Source organism: Olea europaea, chromosome 3 (genome assembly GCF_002742605.1).
Source record: "Olea europaea var. sylvestris chromosome 3, O_europaea_v1, whole genome shotgun sequence".
NCBI classification, from domain to species: Eukaryota; Viridiplantae; Streptophyta; class Magnoliopsida; order Lamiales; family Oleaceae; genus Olea; species Olea europaea.
The window spans coordinates 6,279,212-6,301,946 of record NC_036239.1 but is presented as its reverse complement, the minus strand read 5'-3'; the positions used below and the strand labels follow the sequence as shown (position 1 = coordinate 6,301,946).

The window sequence follows — 22,735 nt, the reverse complement described above, 5'->3', positions numbered from 1 at the left end:
ATCCATTGGACGGGCAAATCTTTAAATTATAGATTTTCACACTGAAAACGAATAAAATGTGTTTCAAGCATTTTAGAAATATCATACTATCATATTTTCACTGTGTTTTATTGGCATAAATTTCCATGGAAAATGTCATTTTTCACCCAATTTTTTATTTTTTGGGTGTTTGATTGGCAATTTTTTCCATGGAAAATATTTTTCAACTTTTGATCACGGGGTCATATTTTTCTCAAAAATAAGGAAAATATTTCCTTTAGAGAGATGTGGTTTTTATTTTTCAGATAATTCGCTCTATCTTTCTCTCTCATATATTCCCTTTCTCTTTTATCTACCCATCAATAAAAAATGGATAAATTAAATTGAAAATTAAATCAATAAAACACATTTAATTAATAATTTTCGTAAAAATAAATTCTAGTCAATTCAATTGCCTAGAATTTATTTTATTTCCATGCAAATTCCATGCTCGCAATCAGATTCACCCGTTCGTTTGATTACAAAGATGAAATTTGGGTGAAAAGAAAACGAATTGAAGGAAATTGAAATTGCCTAAAATTTGTTTTAGTGAGAATTCTCAATTAATATTGTTTGATACGTATAATTTTTCACCTGAAAAATGTTAAAATAAAAGTGTCTTTTGGTATTCGTTTGGCTTTGTTTTTATGAAAGTTGTCAATTTAAGGGCTATCCAGTTATATAATTATTCCTAGAATTTGTTTCCATTGAAAAAAATTCAAAAATTATCTATATTTTGTTATTCATTTAGCTTTGTTTTATATAAAAATTGTCAATTTAAAGAATATCCTCTTTTTCAGTTGTTCATAAAATTTGTTCCTATAGCTCCAAAAAAAAGGGTGAAAAAAACCAATCCTCACTGTTTGATTAGAATTGATTTTCCACAAAACCATGGAAAATGCAAGTGTATGGGGAAAACGGATTTCATGAAAAAAATTTACTATCAAACACACAAAATTGGTGGAAAATGGAATTCTTTTCCATGAAAATTGTTCCAATCAAACATGGCCGTGTTTTGTAAAATCCTAAATTGAAAACATATCGAAAAAGCAAACCAAATGCACCCTCAATGCACCCTCCCAAAATTTTGATTTTTCCACAAAAATAATGCAGTTCCTTTTTAATCCATTGGACGGGCAAATCTTTAAATTATAGATTTTCGGAGGACCTCTAAGCAAATTCAGAAAAGACAACCTAACACAAGTAAGCATTGGCCGTCTCTCCCCAGCACGCATTGCTAATAAATTGACAAATACAGTAGATATTGTACTAAATTCCATTACAAATATTACCATTTACTCTCGTTGGGATCTCTTTTTTGCTCTCTGTTCGTTACAGTAAGCATACATCTCTCTAGCTAATTGTATGATTTTGTTTTTTTACCGCTTCTTACATTTTTTTGGCTCCAAATCTTGAACTAATTTCTCTTTTACTGTTAATTACCTTCGTCTGTCTATTGTAGCTTTTTTTATTTCAGAATTTGTATAATTTCTTTCATGCTAATTGTAAATTAAGGGTTTTGGAGGTATACAACATTCGCATTTTATTTTATTTTCCGTTCCAATTAGGGTATGTTTGGATGATAGAGTTGGAACTTGCACAATTGTTGTTTGGAAGTATTGAAAAAGATTTATTTATTAAGGTAGGAAACTAATTGCACAATTATTGTTTGGAAGTATTGAAAAAGATTTATTTAATAAGGTCGTTTGAATTCGAGCTTGTTTGCTTGTTTTTTAATATAAAATCATAGTGGAGTACGTTTTGTTCTTCTGAGTTTCAAGGGTAGTTGTGTTGAAAAATATTGAATAAGAATGAAATGCACATGAAAGGATCTCGTATTACATGCTTGCATTTTGTGATTTCACAGGGGTTTACAATTTTAGGAGCACAAAGACGGTATGGGCTCATAATCAACTGTTGGCTTGGAATCTGAACTTGAATTTTATTTGTTCAAACTTAAGTTGATTTTGCATTAGTTTCCGATTCAAGATCATATTTTTCTTGATTGTCACTACATAGTCCCAACGATAGGTCTCCAACTATTGCAAAGTGAATCTGTGGTTTTACCCTTTTTAATGAATAAATAGCCTCTAGTTTCCGAACTTAAGTTGATTTCGAATAAATTTCAAACTAGAAGTGTTTTTTTATTTTCTATTTTGAGAAATAGCTTTTCAAAATGACAAACTAAACGTGTTTTTAGTAATCTTAGAACGGTCCCTTAAAATTGAAAACTGAAAATAAACTCAAAAATGAAACGCAAACCAAACGGTCCCTAAGTTTTTGGAGAATGAGGCTCAAACAAGGGCATAATATTGTTATCAAGAATACGAAACCAAAAACAGGTTTTGAATGTTTTAAAAAACTGAAAATTGAATGCAGTAAACCAAACATCCCCTAAGTGTTTAATGTCCTTCTAAAAGGGTTTTTGTTTTCTTTAATTATTCTTGGCTATATGTGTTATTTCTTTGTTATTATTTTCTTGATGTCATAGCATTCTTTATCCTCTTTTTGGTTGTAATCACGCTTATAATAATTAATAATTTTGTGTATCTTATTGGAAAAAGTTCCCTTGTTTAACTTTTGAGATGAACCTCGATAGAGCACTGTGGAAGAGCTTTCAGGTAGCCAAGGACTAAATATGGATAAGACTTTGTTGAGTTACATTGAGAAGTTGAAGGATACTGAAATTATTGGAACAATTCTCATATTCTTAACATGAATCAGAAGTGAGAATTTGGTGATTCAGTAAAATGTCATTCCTTGTGCTCTCAAAGATGATTGAGTTGATGTTATAATATAATTTCCCTGACTTGGTGGCTTCATGGCTTCAAACTGGAAGCAACATTAAGTTTTCTGTCTGGCTGCCAGTGTGCACATGTTTGCATATATGTGTTTTGGCCTTTGTCATATTGATGCAAGATGGTTACTAAAAAAAAAAAAAAAAAAAAAAAAAAACTTATCTTAGATATTAAGCATGAGATTTTTCCTACTAACATACCTTGTTGTGGGCTTTTTGTCTTCAGATTGCATATTCATGACCTGTCTCTTTACTCATTGCGCTTGTTTGAACAACTTGATTTTTCATTTCAATTTCTTACAAGAAAAAAATGCATCCAGATAGGAAGTTCTTTTATATAAATTGGATAAATATTTTGTACTTATCTATGCAGCAGAACTTATTTTTTTCAATCTATTTTTCTCAGTACAGACCTTATGGCTGAACTTGATCCTAGTTTAAATGAAAGTGAACTAGCACATGAACATGAATATGAACTCCAAATTCAACAAGAACAAGACCAAGAACAAGATCAAGGACAAGGACAAGGACAAGAACAAGGACAAGAACTAGAACAAGAACTAGAACTAGAACAAGAACAAGACCAAGAACAAGAGCAAGAGCAAGAGCAAGAGCAAGAACACCAAAATGGAATACCAGATAACTCACATCCTGATGAAAACCAGGATCTTGGAGATGATTCAGTTGCTAGAGGCGATATAAAATGGCCAGGGTGGCCTGGAGAGAGTGTTTTCAGGATGCTGGTGCCTGCACAGAAGGTTGGAAGTATAATTGGACGTAAAGGAGAATACATAAAGAAAACATGTGAAGAGACAAAGGCTCGGATTAAGATCCTTGATGGTCCTTCAGGAACAAGAGAAAGAGCTGTAAGTTAAATTTTGTTCCCATGGTTTGCATTTTAACTATGAAACTTTTATGTTCAACCTAGCATGATGGATTTAATTATTGCTTGCCTTTCAGTTGGTATTCTTACTAGCTCATGCTATCGTTTTTCTGCTCCTTCACTTCACATTCTGTAGGTGGGCTTTTCAATAGACTATTTTTGGTTGGAATATAAGTATATACACATTGCAGTTTAGGTCACTAGAGCGTAACTTGTGACTGTCTGTGTTTATTAATAGAACTAGATAAAACTGAGTGCAGAATGAATGGAGGTCAAAAATAAAACATGATAATCTAATAAATGCAAAAGTTACATATCCCTATGATATTTTTATTATTCAATTATGTTAATTTTCATTTCCTTTCTTTTAATGGGTTTTAAGTATTTGGTTCATGAGAGGTGAAATGACTTGCTTATTGGATCTGTGTCTAGTCAATTGATATATGCCTTCTCTTTTATTTTCAAGTATTTTTGGCATGTCTACAGCTGCTGTCTTTGTCATATCGATTACCCATAGGAATTCTCAATTTCTAGAAACCATAGATATATAAAACGTAGATGAGGTTGGCTAATCTGTCTGATACATGACAAGATTTTGTGATCTTTTTGCATTCCTTTTTTTCTTGATTTAGTCAGCGAATCAGATATTCGGAAAATTTTTCTGATGCGTGCAAAAATAGAGGCCTAATAATACTCTTAATATACCTGCCAGTGTAGTTTCTAGTTGGTGCAAATGATGTGGTGATTAATTTTCTCAGGATTTGGTTTTATTAAGTACTTCTATTTACATGTATATACACATTGATGTGTGCATGTATGTGTAGAGAGTGGGAGAAAGAGAGGGAAGGAGGGATGCCAGATTCCTCCTAATTCCAGCACCCAGATTTAGCAACTATGAATGGTCTTCAATTAAAATAAAATGATTCCTGCATGAGTCAGGTACTAAGGAGGATGTCTAATTCCTACTTCACTATCACTTGCAGCAGCTAGATTGACCAACCATCGATGATCTTCAGCTAAATTTGATGATTGCTATGGAAGGGAGGTAGGGCATTAGTGAGACTTACCAAATTATCTAGACTAGTCTAGAGAGAGAGCACAACATGGACATAATCTTATTCCTACTTATTTAAACTAAAAATAAAAATAAAAATCTTAAAATTGATAACTAAAAATATGAAAAAACAATAACTTTCCTAAAATTAAAAATAAGCTTGTAACATTCCATTGAGTGAATAGATCTTTCTTTTCTTGAAATCTTTCTTCTGATTCATGTCTGTTCCGATCATGGAATGGTGATTCAACATAGAATCTAAATCTTGAAACCAAGTGAATTTTGGGGCCGCTTTATGATAATGAAACCAATCAGCAAAAAGCATTCCCCTTGGAAACACCTTTGTTCTCGAGGGTGGACTTTTATGAAACTATTTGTCTTTTCCTGTGTTCCAATTTACGATTAGATATAATTCCTTGAACTTCTCTTGAAAATGCTCCATTGAATTAATCATATATTCGATATCTAACATTGTCTTAATTAATGAAGAACTTTTTGGAATTTTCAAGTTGCGATACTTTGGCCCAGGTTTTGCTCCAAGAGAAGCAGATCTTTTGTGGTCAAAATTTCCCTTTAATTCTGGCATTTTTTCTTTTGTTTTAGTGTCACATTCTTCTTGTCAAACTTAGGATCCGAAGTGGCTGCCCCACTGGATTTAATTAGAGAAGATGTTTGACCTTCTAACTGCATCATTTTCTTGACCCCCACACTTGATTCTTGTCTCGTGTCACATGTTTTTCTTTTTGTCCCATAAGTTAAAGAATATGGGCTTGTTCGATGTAGATTTTTTTACCGTTAGAGAGAAAAGTGTGTTCTACTTGTGAGAGGAGTAAAAAATGATGGCTGGAATAGTTAAATAACATTAAAAAAAATTAATTTTTTGGGAAGAAAAATCAATACCAAACATGCACTATATCTCAAAAAAATGTCACAATTAGGAGTGAAATAATGTCCCCAAAGCGTCAACTTTAATATATTGGTATATGATGCTTATATCTAGCACTCTGATATCCATTCTGTATTGACTACAATACATCTACATAAAATCTTACTGTTCTTTAAAGTGACAATGTCTCTGAATTTTATGGAAAAGAATTTGTGCTCTTGTTCAAAAAGCCAAAAACTTTAAACAGTTTCCTCCATATTCTGTACCACATTTGCAAGAAAAGATGTTTTAATTCATTCAAACGTCAAGGGAAAAGGGTCTTGCAGGTCAACACCGTTGATAGAGAATATCACCGTGTAATTTTAAAGGACCAAAGAGCATGTTGAAAGTCTTCACCTTGAAGGCATTGTTAAAATTAAAGAACTCAAAAGTATCAGAGTGAACTCAGGATTGTACAATATAGAATGATAAAAACGTATTGACAAGATTACATATCTTTTGATGACAAGACTCCACCTTTTGATCTGAAATATTGGAAGGTCAAATTAGATGGAACTAATTTATCATGACTATAAGATCCTTCACCTCTGAGTTTTTGAATAAAATGCATTATCCAACTAAGTGTTTTGCCACCAAAATAACACGAATACAGATAACAGAACATTGTGAACAGGGGGACGATTGTTCAGATGATTATCAGATAAGAGAACATTGTGGATGGGGGGGGGGGGGGGGGGGTGGGGGGGGGGGGGGGGGGGGGGGGGGGGGGGGGGGGGGGGGGGGGGGGGGGGGGGGGGCGATTGTTCAAATGATTATAGGTAACTAAACCAGAATTATGCGTTATTGGCTTCTCCTGAAGATGCACAAGTGAGTCATTTCTTACCTTGATATGAAATGATAGAGATGTGAAGGATACAAGTGGATAATAAATCTCTGCTAGCTAGGTGTAAGTAGCATTCTAGGCAATTCTAGCTTCACATCCATTTTGTGATGGATTATATATGCTTTTGATTATATAACATTTGAAAAAAAATTAGATTCTAACCCCCTAATATGGTATTTTCTTAGTAAGAAAATCCCATAAGGCAAAACATCATGGGCTTTATATACAGAATGTACCGTTGAAAACTTTAACCTTTTTAATCATTTCCCATTACATCAAATAATCCTGCTAATCCTCATTTGCACTTTCTCAAGAAAAGCTCATGTCACTTGTTGAATCAAATCTCTCTTGAACCAAGATCGAATGGTGTAATGAGCGCCATAAAGCTATGCTGATTTAAAAAAATAATCATTGAAATAATATTACATAATTATCTTGCCTTTGAAAGAAGAATCTGTATATCTTGAACTACCGTGTCTGTTGAACGTCCTAAGTCCATTTTTATGCCTTTTTGGCTTCTTGAACTGAATGATGTGTTACTCATATCTTTCACTTTGTACCTTTCCTTCAAAGGCATTGCTAGATTTTCTCTATTTCTATCTTGGTTTTATATATTTTCTTCTATATTGTTTTTTTGGTATCCTGCAGGCTACATATATATGTGGTTTTGCCATCTGGTTTGGTGCTTTTGTTTATATAGTCATTTTGGATGTACGTAAGAATTTATGTACAGTTCCAACTAAGTTGGTCGTAATGATGACCATTCTACCCTTTACTTCTGGGTATTCAATGCTGTTTCATTTTCATTTTCTGATTAGACAAGTATTATGTAAATGGTAAAATTCAGAAACGAGGTCAACATAATGTTTCATTGCATGAGCTTATATAAAAAGATTTGAGCCTTTGTTGTTTAACTATGGGGGATTGGTGATGATGCTTGATAGTGCAGAGTTGAAGACGAGGATCCATACGAGTATGAGACAGTTAAAAAATTGGTAGAGTTGAGTTGTACAAGTATCTAAATACACATGTATACTTGCCTTTTTCTTTGATCCATTTTCTGCAATATGAATTTTATTCAGCCTAGAATTTCTTATAGCTTCTGATATTGCAATACACCATTTTTTCAATTTTGAAGAATTTTTATAGCTGCTAGTTAGTTGGGTTTTACTAGAGCTGATGTTGTTATCTTGTGGATAGGTTATGGTATCTGCCAAGGAAGAGCCTAATGCTCCTCTTCCTCCTGCAGTAGATGGTCTCCTCAGGGTTCACGAACGTGTTGTGGGCGGGCTGGATGGTGATTCTTTTCTCAGTCCACCAGGTGCTGGAGGCAAAGTTTCAACAAGGCTGCTTGTTCCAGCCGCTCAAGCAGGAAGTTTGATTGGAAGACAAGGCACAACAGTTAAATCCATTCAGGAAGAGTCCAATTGTGTTGTCAGAGTTCTTGGAGCAGGTTTCTCTCTTTGCATTGTTTTAACTGTATGAAAATATGGTGCTTGACTTACAGCTGTATATCTGGGATTTCTTCTCTGGTTGAGTATATATAGTTCATTTTATCTCTGTTTGTCACAAGGTAGTTCATTCGCAATAAGTTGCTGGACTATTGATATATTTTACTGGTTTGAAATATTCTTCTATTGAGTCTTAACTTATTTTATCTTTTTGTGGAACTGGTAACTTCCCTGTGACTTTGGAAAGAAGCAGATTGGATTTTAGAGTTTGTAGTGGAGCCCGTACTTACTTAATTCTCTTCACATTGCAGAAGATTTACCTGTTTTTGCTCTTCAAGACGATAGGATTGTAGAGGTAGTAGGGGAGCCTGCTGGCATATATAAGGCAATTGAATTAATTGCTACTCATCTGAGAAAATTTTTAGTCGACCGCAGCATAATTTCTATAATTGAAATGCAGGTTAGTGTTCCTTTCATTATAAAATCTAATTCAGGTCAAATTTTCATCAGTCGAATATATTGATTTGACCTAACTGAATGCCATTCTTGTTAGATGCAAATGCCAAACTCTGATGTGGAACACATGCCTCCTGCCCAATCTTGGGGTCCGCCTCAAGCTTTTCCTCCAAGTGCACCCGGAGGTCCTGGATATGGAGCCAATCCTCGTTTTGCTCCACCTCCTAGGCAATTTGATAATTATTATCCACCTGCTGACATGCTGCCTCCACCAGAAAAACAACCCCATCATGGTATATCAGCGTATGGAAGAGAAGGTCCAATGCCAATGCATTCTTCATCGAACCAGTCTGCACCATCAGTAGTCACTCAGGTAGTTCTGTCCTGATTTTGGTTTTTTTTGACATCTGATAGGAGAATTATAGTTGGAACAACGAACTTTCTTAGCCCTCCTGAGTGTTTTATTATTTATTTTTTGGGGGGTTGGGGGGGTGGGGGGGGGGTTGGTTTACATTTAGTGACACCAGCAAACTGTCAACAGACACAGTGCCATATGAAATTTCTGTTATCAAATTAAGAAACAGAGGATTTATATGCTGGGAGCTCCATCAAGATCTTTATAGCATCTTTCAAGTGGTGCAAAATTATCTCCAGATTTGTTTGATGGACCTTTGTACTCAGCTATTTACTGATCATTTTGCAGGTCATGATTAATTAAGTCATAAAAAGATTGCTAGACCCAATTTTACAGGAAAAGTTTGCTGTTGGCTATGATTTGGTTATACCCATAGTTACTTTTGACAATAGTAGATGAGAAAATTCTGGAGCCAAAAAATTCAGCCTTATCTCCGTGTTGTGTGTGGTTCAGGGCTTGACTAATGTTGGTCAGTATTCATGCTTGTGATAATTTTTTCTGTTTGGCCGGTACAAATCAGACTTTCGACTTGATACTTTGCCTGGTTTCATTTTAGCTAATTGAATTTTCAGTTAGCTTGCACAATGGAAAGAAGAAATTATTAGTGTACCAGGATTGCTAGTCCATATAGACATAATTAAATGATGCAAATAAAAGGCAAATGAAAATGGAGAAGACCAAAAATAAATTTGGGTATATATTTCTATTGCGACTTAGATGAATGATTGGAAGTGGTGATTTTGCAGGTCACACAGCAAATGCAAATTCCGCTTTCTTATGCTGATGCTGTAATTGGCACTCAAGGTTCAACAATAAGCTATGTTCGGAGGGTTAGTGGTGCTACAGTTACCATTCAAGAAACCAGGGGTGTTCCTGGGGAGATGACGGTTGAGATTAGTGGAACTGCTTCTCAAACTCAAACTGCTCAGCAATTGATCCAGGCAATCTTATGAACCCTGACTTTGAATTGATTTTCCAAAGCTGCATATCTTTTTCTCATAAATTTTTGTTATGCGTAACCATGAAAAATTTGTCGTACATTGATTTCCAACCTTGTATATCTGCCACTCTTTCATGTGCGACATTGAAGTTGATGAGCAACAAACTTGCAGCCGATTATACTCCTTTTTCGTTTCGTTTCTGCTTTGTTTTTTCTTATATCATGTTAGGCCATTGGAAAACCGAGTGATGTCACAAAGTGATGTTTCAGTTTCACCTCTGTAACTAGAGGTATAAATTGCCTGAGATGGGCTCGGTTTTGTTGTTGGCCCTGACCTGTGCGAGCATAACTAACCATATTAACTGCTTTTGTGTTATTTGTTTTTTTCCCTAAAAAATAATTTTCTTTTGCAATGGATTCTGTGTTGTGTAGAGTCCAACCCGATGGACGCTTCATTAATGAATGGAGGGTCTGCCCATGACACTTTCGGTTTTCATTTTTGCTTTTTCTTTTCCAATTTTCTAAAATTGTAGTCCTGGCACGGCAGGACAGACCTAATGCCTATTTTTACACCTATATCCGTGGCAACAGTTTTTACGCCCTTTGCTGTGCTGCCACAACTCTGTATCATTGTTTAATTACTGAATGGTCAAATTGCTATTTACTAAAATAATGATGAAGTTGATGTCTTGCAGAATTTCATAGCAGATGCTGCTGCTCCACCTCAGACCCAAAACGTTCAATCAAACGATCAAGTCTATAACTCTTATGCAGCCCACGGTTCGGTATACTCGTCTCCCCCTTCCAATCCTAATCTTCCTGGGCAAACCGGACGTTACGGTTCAGTCTATGGTGGCAACTATGGTTATTAAGTTGGATGATAAATTTAGTGTGAGGCTGAGAGTCATTATGTGACTGGCTGGATAGATGTACCGTGTGATCCTTGTATGATGATTGCCCAAAACATTAAATATACATCTTGCAGAAGTTCGGTTTAATTTGATACAGAGCCAATTGGATACTATTCTACATGTACCTCAACAAACTTGTCGATCTTTGCTCATTCGACTCTTTTGGATAGTTTGCGATGCTTTTAGCGCATGATTGGTATGTAATATTATGGATTAAAATCTTAAATCGTTTTTGTTTTAGTACTCTTCAGTATTGTCTAATTTATTTTTAGCGTTTTTATCCATATGGTTTGTTGTGGATGTTGAGCATAATTTTTATTGATAAAGGTGGAGGAAAATACACAACACTAATGCTAACATTATATAATATCCTAACACGTAGAGTAGAACTTAAAAGAAATTTGGAATCAATTTTTTCGCAAAACCAACTTAGTAGTAATGTTTGCATATAGGAAACCTTCTCGATGATGAAATGCACATTTTTATGAAGGGAAATTCGTGTCGATGATGACACAATTCGTCATTTTGGATGAATGGGCGCCATTAGTTTTGGCGCGTTGAATGCATTCTTTTATGGATAAATTGTATGTGGAAATTTGCACGCTTCATCCCCAACTTATGTAAAACGTAACAAATCTACCATTAACATTTCAGCATAATCCATCCACAAAGTCACAATTCCCTTCCTTTTGGACACATTCAATGACGTATTTGTCCTTTTCCTTTATTTAAACAAAAATAAATAAAAGAAAGAGTAAAACAACCAAAAAAAAATTGCAAATAAAATCCGTAACTTATAAAAAGTACAAATTAATCACACTTAGTAACAAATGGAAATTAGAAAAAAAATTTCTCAAAAATCAGATCTACATCTACTCGAAGGGATGAATCGCCCAACATGATCTTCACAAAGGTTTTTGCTTGAACAAGGCATTCCCAGGTTCAGTCCTCGTACAACTAGCTATATACACTCATAAATTTGTGTCTGACAACAACTGAACTGAAACTCGCCCGACTTTCTGGAGCTTGGTATGCTTCCTTGGCATGTCTCAAAACAAGAAATGACAGAAAGCAATCCTCTTAATTGAATTACCCTGCAATTTTCATTTCATTTCCTTGTTCTATATTTTGTACCACCCTGCCTCCCCTCCCCTCGCCGAAGAAATAGGAAATACTAACAATAATTTTTATTTTTATTTTTTTTTTTTTTTTTTTTGGGGGGGGGGGGGGGGGGGGGGGGAAAGAGAGAGAGAGAATAATCTCATTAAAAAATCTAGGAATTATTGGGGGGAAGCCATGAGGTTAATAATCCATTATTGCATTATCAAGCCAAATACAGGATGCAACTCATCATAAGCTTAATAGCATGATGTCATGGACAAGAATTACCCTACTGACTTGCAACCTCAACTAACATGAATAAATAGATCCTAAGAAAACCTCTGCACAGATGAAGGGCTTACTCTACCTTTATTACACTATATATTGCCAGAATGATGACTCATATTGGTGCTGCACATGTTGTCCTGAAATGGCCTGTCTGATTGCAACGACTACAATGTACGACTCTCTTCACACGACCATGATCTTCAGCTCTAACTCGCTTCTTCCTTGGTCGGCCGGGTGGGCGCAGTGATTTAGGTGGATCAACAACAATCATGGCAGTTTTGCTAACATTTGGATCTCCCTCAGCTAACTCCTTCCATAATGTTTTATCGGGAATCGGGTGTATGGTTTGTGAGTATGTCTTCCGATATGTAGCAACAGTAAAACAGCTCTCAGTGAATCGATGAACATTCTGCCTGCACGAAAGTAGAGCTGCAACGGCATGTGCACAGGGTAAACCGTACAACTGCCATCCTCGGCAAAGACAGCAGCGATTTCGGATATCAACAATGTTTGTCCCCTCGTGGGATATTACCTCAAATTCAGCTTCATTGGCACGAAGAACCTGGTAGGTACGTGCACGCTCAATAGCCTCTGCAACGCACCTTTCAGCTGTAGGCACTAGAATAGACGTCCATTGTATGCTAGTCTCACGACGTTCGTTGAACCAGGTCATGAGCTGCCTTCGAATGCATTCCATCATCTGAATTATTGGAAGACCGGAGGCTTCTAACATCCAAGCATTCAGAGATTCTACCATATTAGCCGTCAAATGTCCAAACCTTGTCCCCTCAAAATAGGCAGTAGCCCATAAGCGAGGGGGTATTCGCCTAATCCAGAATGCAGCATCTTGAGATATCTCTTCAATCTCTAAAAATTTAGCTTCAAAATCAATGACAGTAAGAGCATGTGCAGCATCCCACAAAAGGTTGACCAGCATTGTATTGTTGAATTCCTTACGAAAGCTTTCACTCAAATGACGCATGCAAAAGCCATGGAAAGCAGTGGGGAAATTTGCTTCCACGCCATCTATGATACCCCTCTGCCTATCTGACAAAATTGTAAGCCTTGGCATGTTCTCTGTATTGACCTCGAGCAGGTTATGAAGTTCAGAGAGAAACCACATCCAGTTGTCGTCGTTCTCCTCGTCGACAACACCAAAAGCCAAAGGAAAAAGGTAACCATCCCCATCAAATCCAGTGGCCAGAAGTAAAGTACCAAGATATTTGCTCTTCAAAAATGTCCTATCAAGCCCAAGCAGTGGACGACAAGCATTCAGAAAACCATAGATGGATGCCTGGAAAGAAATAAAGAGGCGCTGGAAGCAATTGTCATTGGGATTTCCATAAACAGAGGCAATACTTCCTGGGTTTGTCCGTTTTACTTGCTCACAGTACTGTGGGAGGAGACGATAGTCTTCTTCAAAGGATCCACGCATAGCAGCCATAATACGTTCCTTTCCACGCCAGGCTTGCTTGTATGACAAAGCAATACCATGAACTCGATGAATTTCCTCCAAGATCTCTTTCGGCTTGCAATTGGGGTTTTCAAGAAGCCGTTGCTCTACTGAATTGGCAACCCACTGAACTGAGGCTTGCTGATGGCCAAGATGAGTGATACCTCCACATGTATGGTCGTCGTTGATGGTCCTGATTGTGAAAGTCGGCATACCAGGTAGCTTCGCAGCATGAATGCGCCAGGGGCATCCCTCATTGGCACATTTAGCAGTAAAGCGAGTTTTATCTGATTTTATGGTTTGCAATTCAAAGTGGAGGGCAATAGCTGTGTCCCTCAAAGCCCTTCTACAAGCTTTGACATCAGGAAATTCTTGTCCCACGCGAAGCTCGTAATTAGGGCTCACAGCAAGAGTACGTGCCTGAAGAACATGATTGGGAGTAACTACTAGAGGACCATGCTGAACACTCGTATCATGCATAGGTTCAATACCCAAGTCCTGCTGGATAACTGCTAATTCCATGTTCTCGTCAAGTTCCTGGTTCCCAGATACAACCAATTCATTGTGTTCGGACATATCTAACTCATTGCTCTCTGTAGGTAAAGACGCATGGCCTTCATCTTCAGGCTTTTGCTCCAACAATTCCCCACTCTCGTGTTCATATCCATGATCATCAATGCCCTCGATATCATGGCTCCTCCCCAAACCTGCTTCGTGGTCATGAGTTTGGCCCATCTCCAAACCATGGTTTTGAGCCATAGCCACATTGTGATTATGACTAATCTGGTTCTGACTAAGAGATACACTGTGGTTCTGTCCAAATATCAAATCGTTGTTCACCATTTTCCTCCCAATCTTGAAATAACTGCCTTAATTCACAATGTCATATTATCAAAGCTTTAGAAAACAATCTAACAAACTTTACAGTAAAAGATTATCAAAGACACAAATAAGTCAAATAAGTTAACACAGATGTTGGCTATGCATTGCCACTCAATAGAACTCTAACAAACAGGAAGCAACGCATTAATAGAAACATATAACATTTTTTTCACAATGACTTTAGTTTCTATGACAACGTGGAAATCAATATAGAACCACCATTTTTCGTGCAAATATAAACAATTTTCAATATACATGAAATAGAAGAATAACAAGTGTCACATATTTCTACAAACAGTAGAACTCCGCACAGCAAACATAACATATTAGGTCAAACAATATAAGTGAACAAGGATATATTCTTTGCCAATCAGTATAACCCCAACAACTGGCAAGCAATGCATTAATGATAACAAATAACATCTTATTCATAATGACTTTAAATGCTACGCATCATTGAAATTGATATAGAACTACCTGTTTCCTTCAAACACAAATAATTTTTAACACACAAATAGAAGCATAACAAGCATCATGTACTTCTACAGCAGTAAAACTCCACAATGAAAACATAATATATTAAGTCAAACATTTTACGTTAGCAAGGACATTTGCTTTGCTCTGCAATCAATAGAACTCAAACAAACAGCAAGCAATGCATTAATGGAACAAGTACCAGATTTTTCATAATGACTTAAACTCCAGGCCAAAAACAATATAGAACCACCATTTTCCAGCAAACATAACAACTTTCAATACACACAAAACAGAAGCAACAAGCTTCACGGACTTCTACAACAGTAAAACTCTGGACAGCAAACATAACATATGAAGTTTAATATTTTTAGGCTAAAGCTGACATTTGTGATGCTTTGCCAATCAACAGAACTCCAACAAATGGCAGGCAACGCATTAGTGAAAACAACTAACATTTTTGATAATGATGTTAATTACTAACCACCATTTCCCGCAAACACATACAATTTTCAATACACATGAAACAGAAACACAGCAAGTGTCACGTACTTCTACAACAGTAGAACTTCACACATCAAAGGTAAACATTTTACTTTGCTTTGCCAGCAAGTAGAACTACAACAAGTGGCAAGGAATGCATCGACGGAAACAGATGACATCTCTTTTGTAGTGACAATAATTGATATGCCTGAATAGAAATCAATATAGAAACAACATTTTCCCCGCAAACAAACAATTTCAATAAGCATAACAAACGTCGCGTACTTCTACAACAGTAGAACTCCGTACAGCAAAGTTAACATATCAAGTCTAACATTTTAAGTTAACAACATGGATATTTACTCTTCCTTTCCTATTAATAGATCCAGCACACAGCAAGCAATGCATTAGTGGAAAAAAATTAATTTCTTTTTCGAATGACTTTAATTGCTATGCCGGTGTGGAAATCAATATGGAATCACCCTTTTCCCTCAAAAGTCAATCGTTTTAAGTTAACATGGCTATTTTCTTTTCTTTTCCAACGTATGGAACTCCGACAAATGGCAACCAATGGATGGATTTATGGATACCAATAACATCTTTTCATAATGACTTTAATTGATATGCTGTCGTGGAAATCAATAAATCACCAATTTCCCACAAACACCAACAATGTTCTGTGTTCAATACAAATACACGCGAGATAGAAGCATAACAAGCATCACATACTTCTACAACAGTAACACTCCCCCACAGGTTTAACGAGTAGTTTCAAGTATAAATTACAACCCACATGTTTCAAGAAAATCAAGCCCCATGAATCAAAAGAAAAAAAACAATAATCAAGAAACCCATTTAGCAGGTAAGCAAATAACCACCAGAATTTCAATAATACAAAGAAAAGGGGAAAAAATCAAACTCGCAAGATTAAGTATCGATAATATACTGAAATAGTACCTGATAAATGTCAAAAAATGAAAATTCCACTATTTCGCATAAAGTCCTAGTCAAGAGCGGTTCCCAGCCCGAACCCAGCTGCAAAAATACTCGAAATAGAAGAATCTTGGAAAAACATAAAGCGATTTGTCAATAATTCAACTAAAATCATCCCATCAAAACATAAATAAAAATATAGAAAACACAATCTAATATTTATTCATTTGTTTTGAAGGAATATCGAAATCCAGAAAAAATAACAATAATTTGAAAGTGCGCGGGTAAAAGGGTAGAAGGAGGAGAGAATTTTGGAGGGGCAGAAGAGGATGTTGGAAGGGTTGAGATGGGAATTACAGCCGCTGGTTATGCTCTGAGAGATGGGCATTTAGGTCAAAAATTTTGATGAGTATAGCCCTGGGCTTATGATTCAACATCTTTTTGAATTTACTATATTACCCCTTCCTTTTATTTTTATTTTTATTCACAATTTTTGTATGGTTATCGTCGTGTGTATGCATGCATTGTATTATTGCCCCAAATTATTTAAATTTCGGTTTACGTGTTCGGGTATTAACGAGTAGTTTTTACGGATGTCTGATAAATAATTGTCCTAATTATTCTTTTTTGTAATTTAAACTTATAGAATTGGATAATATTTTTAAAGTTAAAGGTAGAATTTTTCCCTTTCAATTTCGACAAGGTTTAACCTTTTTTGAGAATTTTGGAAATGTTTTGAAGCCAATCTTTTGTTTTGGGAATAGAGAGATATTTCGATGTTTTATCAGTCGGAATTTATTTATCTAATATATTTTTTTCAATTTTCGAGAGGTTCGATATTTAATGATGTTGTTCAAAAATCATTCATTGTGTGGAATGAAAAATGATATTAAGGGCTGCAAATGGACTTGCTATCGCATAGGCCATTACAGAGAATTAAAGCTCCTCAATGTTTTAATCTATGCGACCGTACAGAATTGTTTTATACGGTTGCATAGAAGGAAAAAATTAGGCGTTAGTGATTGTTGGGATTTTGAATTTGGTGGCCTTTCATTCAATTTTTGGCACCATTTCGTGTCTCTGGTCGAGGTCTATACATTTGGGATCAATGTTCAAGGCAGAGATAATCTTTTAGCCCATTAGGAGTTTTAGAGTCACTGTTGGATTCTTTTTCATTGTGTAACGATCTATTTATAAATAATTTATGAAAGTATTTTAGTCATTTTCTGAGTTGACGATCTTCATTATTATGTTGGAAGTCATGATTAAATATCATTGAGAAAATTACAAAAATTGTCCATTTTAACATAGTAATTTGCAAAAATGTCCAAAATTTTTCAATGTTCATTTTTGCAATTATTTGGACGAGAATACTCCTAAGTAGCTTCCATGAGAAGCTATATTAAAATGATGTTCTCGACATTTCAAATATCGTCCTCCATATTTGAATCCGTTTATATTTCAAAAGTACAACATGTCAAATCACAATATTAAATGTTCTTGACATTTTAAACATTGTTCTCAATATATTGAATGTCTAGAATGACATTTCATTCCAAACATGACATTTTCCTATACTTTAAATGTTGTTCTTGACATTTTTGCTTCTAGCATTAATTGTTATTTGACATGTACAATATGAAATTATTTATTCTTTCATTAAGGGTAAAATAGAGAATTTGGTATCAAATTTGACCATTTTTGCAAAGATTATCAAAAGTAGATATTTTTGAATCGACATATGTAAAATTGGACATTTTTTAAAATGCCCCAATATCATTTTCAACATTTATGGATGTACTTGTATTAGATTGACAGGCCTTTAGAGCAGATAAATTGACTTCTACTAATTTCGAGGCTAGGATTGGCAACAGGGCGGGTTTGGGCATTTTCCCGTCTCATTACCCATTTGAGGCGAGATGTAACGGGACGGGAATAGAACGATTGCCTCGTTTACGTATCCGTTTAATTTTTTTTTTTATAATTTTTAATAATTTATTTTATTGCTCACATTCATTTAAGTCCAGTGAGAAAATAATATATTTATTAAAAATTTTAATTAATTTATTTACTTTTAAAAATTAAATTATTCAAATATTTTGGAAAAATAAAGTTTTTATTGTTTATTATATTTTTTAAATAATCTTAGTTACCATCTTTTATTAGAATTAATGAAATTTCATGAAAATTTTCCATTTAAACTTAAAGTATTGAATTCTTTTTAAAAAAATTAAACGCGGAAGGGCCCTACCCACCCGGTACTCGATCACCCGATTAAGCGGGTAATCCCCGCCCATTTAGTGCGGGCCCTTGCATGTATCCTGTTTAACGAGTAGTTTTGTCATCCCTATCCAAGGCATTTATATCGGAGATTAGAAGTTTTTAGATTTTCAACTCCATATGTATTTCGAGGCATTTTTCTCAGAGAGAATCTGAAGCTTGTAGATGCTTGATTTCATATATTTCGAGATATTTGCGCTAGAGGATATCTGAAGCTTGTATAATTGACTAGTCATATTGTTTCTCTTTTATTTCGATATGTCGAGAAAAATAGAAGTTTGGATAGTTGAGTGGCTTTTCAATTGAAGATATTATTTCAATCCTTGAGATATTTAGCTAAAGACATTCTTTCAACCCCTTTTTTAATACGAGATATTCTTTCATTCTCTAAGTGATCCGATCCAGGTATTCTTTCAATCAAAGACATTTTATGAAAGACGTTCTTTCAATTTCATGATATTTAAGACATCTAGATATTCTTCGGATTCAATGCCTTTTGTGAGGGATTTTTTCAATCCCACGATAGTTTTGACCCATATATTCTTTCAATTTGAGGCCTTTATGAGGGATGTTCTTTAAATCCCGGGATAGTCTTGCTTCTTTTTTATTTCAAGGCATTTATGCTGGAGGGAACTTGAAGCTTAAATAATTAGCTTTCTTGTTTATTTTGAGGCATTTACGTTGGATGGAATCTTCCTGAGGCTTTTTAGGTGGGTGGAATTTGAAGATGGTGATAATTGACATCTTACATATTTTGAAGCAAAGAGGTCGGAGAAATCCCTTTGAGTTATTTGAGCCGGAGGGAATATGATATTTAGATATTGTTTATCAATTGAATATATTCTTTCAATTCGCGAAAGATTTGACCTAAATATCTTTCAATAAGAGACCTTAATATTATCTATCGATTGAAGATATTATTTCAATCTCCGATATACTTTTCAATGAAGATACTCTTTCAATCCCAAAATATTCGACCCCATAGATTATCAATTCGAGACCTTGAATTTGTGTATCGATAGAGAGTTGGCTCGCGCAAGTCAAGGGAGGTAAGTCCACCTTCAGTTCTTAACTTAGCTTGCCTGCCAACGTATAAAATTCCTCAATGATTTAGTATAGGTGGACCTCAATGGGTCCCGAGCTCTCTCATTTGGTCTTCAAATAAAATAGTTCGTAAAATTGTCAATGAGTAGATAGAGGCAATCCTCAATAGGTCCTTGGCTCCGCAATTGATTCTTTGAATAGAATAGAGTTGGTTCGTGCAGGTCAACAGGTGTAAGTTCACTTTGAATTCTTAGCATAGCTCACCTTTCGAGGCTATTGTGATATGATCATCTTGCGAAACTAAGTAAAAAAGAGATCCCAAGCTAGTCTCGAGGAGTGAGGATTAAAGGGCTCGTCTTCTATAACATGATAATTATAAGCTAAAGCTTGTCTTTATTAGTAAGATAATCACTAGCTAGCCATGAAGTGCAAGGATCGATAAGCTTGTTCTTATTAATGGCCTCATAAGCTAGTCTCAATTGATCAATGACTGATAAGCTAGATTCTGGTCTCAGCATCAAAGATAATCACGAGACAAGGCACGAAAGGGCTTACGGAGTTCTTTGTTAAGCGAGGACTTACAACAGCTTATGGCCTCTAATCATTATAGATAATCTCAAGCTAAGGCTCGAAGGACTTACAAGCTAAACCTTAGTTCCCTAAGTCACTCAAATCCGGCCAAACGGATGAGCAAGATCTTATCTTTTGCCTCATTAATAAGAAATGATCAGTCTAGCATGCATTGATGTGCAGTTACGACTTGAGAAGGGAAGAATCTTCAGTGGGGCGAGCGCACCATCCATAGTGTGTGGTGGGCCACCCGTCGAGACGGTGTACCCTGATGGGGCGCTGCTGAAGATTCTCTCCTTGAGAAGATGTTGTGTTAGGAATGTGAACATGATCCTCGCTCCAAAAACTCCACAAATCTTAATTTTTTATTTTTTTGTCTTTAAGTTTAAAGAGAAAATTAAATAAGTAAATAGGACAAAAATTGAGGACTTTTTAATTCCCAATTCAGTCCTGCCTACTGAAATTTCGACTAATGTGAAGCAAGGAGGTTTGACTCGTTGCCATCCCTAATTCAAACACTCCTTGTGTAGGAAAAAATGTCGAGTTCCCTAACTTAGGGTGCGTTTGATTGTCGATATTTTTTAAGAAAAATCTGTTTTTTTTCATCTAAATTCCTACTTTATTCTGTTTGATTGCTATTTTTTTTTATAGAAAATATTTTCATACTTTTGATCACGTGATTATATTTTCCTCAAAATCAAGGAAAACATTTTCCTTAGTGGGAATAGGAATTTATTTTTTTGGGAATTCACTCTCCATTTCTCTCTCTCATCTACTCACTAATAAAAAAAGGGATAAGTATAATATTTTTCATATTAAAAATTAAATCAATCAAATACATTTATTGACAATTTTCATATATAATTTTTTTTTTCTTTCCATGCAAATTCTATGCTTGAGAGAAAGACACATTTGATTTCGACGCTTAGAACACACTCGCTCGAGGAACATTTTCAACTTCCAAGGGTAGTAAAACGCGACATGGAAGTGTTGGAAAAAAGTAATTTTGATGACTCTAATATTTGGATTGGCTCCCAATATATTTAATATTTTTTTTATTTTTATTAGTTGTCAGATATTATCTAAATTATCACAGGCATAAAACTATGTCCGAAATTTAAAATTATTCTCTTAATATTATTTTGTTAACGGCAAATTTTTCATTAGTAATATTTATTTATTGTTATTACTTTATTATTACCGATATAATTTTGGTCGATAAAATAAATTTATTAAAATAATTTTTTACTATTACTAATAAGAAAACCTATCTAAATTTTCAGACAAAAAAAATCAGTCATAAATTCTATTAATCTCTTTAGAACGAAAAAACCAAATCCATATAGCAATTCCATCAATTGTTGATATCAAGAAAATCATAGGGCCATCTCTGCATTTTATGGTCTTAGACAATCGTCTTCCTTGCCTAACGTTCGAACTGGCTCTGATTTAGTATTAAATCGAATACTTATTTAAAAGCTATTTGGAATTCTTTTTCCCCTTTTCTTTATATCTGGTGTATTAATTCTACAGTCTGTGTCACTTTATGACATTAAATTTTCACGAGGGGTCAGTTTACAAATTCTTAATATATAAGGGGTGCGTGCATAATTTCGCAGCTGTCCAAAAGAAAAGAAAAAAGAAAACTAAAAGGAATCTTAAATCTGATTGGTCGACAGCTTTTAACTTTCTATGGAGGAGGCAAAGGGTGGCACCTTTCGGTAGCAGTCATAAGTTAATCAGTTCTTTAAGGCCTGTTTGGGCCCGGTTTTTTCATCTAAAAAATTAATTTTTTGACCGTTATTTTATTATTTTAGTCATTAAATTTGACTTCTTCTTTCACAGGTGGATCCCACTTTTTTCTTAAAGGTCAAAAAATCAATTCTCAAAATCACTCCCAAACAGACTCCCAAATAACTAATCTTTTATTAAAATTTTGAAAAAGGACATTTTTTTTTTCATTTTTCTTTTCTTGTTTTCCTATGCTACTTTGTTGATTCCAAGAAATTGTTCTCACGGATTGAGGATTTTCATTGAGGGGATGAAACGTAAGAAATTCAATATAATACAAATTATATATAACGTAATAAATTGTTAAAATGACATTATTTATTTAAGTCGTTCATGTTCGTAATTTGAAACATAATATTCATTTACCGATCAACAAAAATTGAACACTAAATCGACAAGGTGGTAACAATGTAAGATATTCAATAATAAGCTAACAAAACAATAACAATACAATTTAAAATTAAGGCGAAAAAGAAACAAGATTAATATGTTAGCACTACAAAAAATTCAATTAAATAAAACTATTATCAATAGCAAATTAAGAATTAACAAATAGGTATCTGCTTAGTGAGTATCCCAAATTTGAAGTATCAAAACAAGTAGAGTATAATTTCTGTTAAATTAGAGTTAATATGGTCCAATATGACTTTGCAACACAGAAAAATCAATAATCTTTTAAGTGCTATTTTGATTTGAATTGGTCACCAACCTCGGGACCTCTGCTTTTTTGCTATGGAATACG

The 22,735-nt window shown here is 34.8% G+C and overlaps 2 protein-coding genes across 6 annotated transcripts; one reads left to right on the top strand and one right to left on the bottom strand.

The window, feature by feature from the left end:
* The first annotated feature begins 1,192 nt into the window (after positions 1-1,192).
* LOC111383893 (flowering locus K homology domain) lies at positions 1,193-10,948 on the top strand. 4 transcript variants are annotated; one of them, XM_023008106.1, is made up of 7 exons: positions 1,193-1,355; positions 3,222-3,681; positions 7,722-7,974; positions 8,284-8,432; positions 8,526-8,801; positions 9,590-9,784; positions 10,479-10,948. In XM_023008106.1, exons 2-7 carry the CDS (start codon positions 3,232-3,234, stop codon positions 10,653-10,655), a joined length of 1,500 nt encoding a protein of 499 aa, XP_022863874.1. In that variant the 5' UTR covers positions 1,193-1,355; positions 3,222-3,231; the 3' UTR covers positions 10,656-10,948. The 4 variants fall into 4 exon arrangements, with proteins under 4 accessions (XP_022863874.1, XP_022863849.1, XP_022863857.1 ...); XM_023008081.1 differs by having other exon boundaries at positions 1,210-1,355; positions 3,227-3,681; XM_023008089.1 differs by having other exon boundaries at positions 1,250-1,381; positions 3,227-3,681.
* Positions 10,949-11,991: 1,043 nt separating this feature from the next.
* On the bottom strand, positions 11,992-16,702 carry LOC111383880. Of its 2 annotated transcripts, none has more exons than XM_023008065.1 (2): positions 16,333-16,702; positions 11,992-14,405 (listed from the first exon to the last, which is right to left on the bottom strand). In XM_023008065.1, the coding sequence occupies exon 2, from the start codon at positions 14,377-14,379 to the stop codon at positions 12,196-12,198; it is 2,184 nt and encodes a 727-aa protein (XP_022863833.1). In that variant the 5' UTR covers positions 14,380-14,405; positions 16,333-16,702; the 3' UTR covers positions 11,992-12,195. The 2 variants fall into 2 exon arrangements, with proteins under 2 accessions (XP_022863833.1, XP_022863842.1); XM_023008074.1 differs by having other exon boundaries at positions 11,992-14,401.
* Between the last annotated feature and the right edge of the window lie 6,033 nt (positions 16,703-22,735).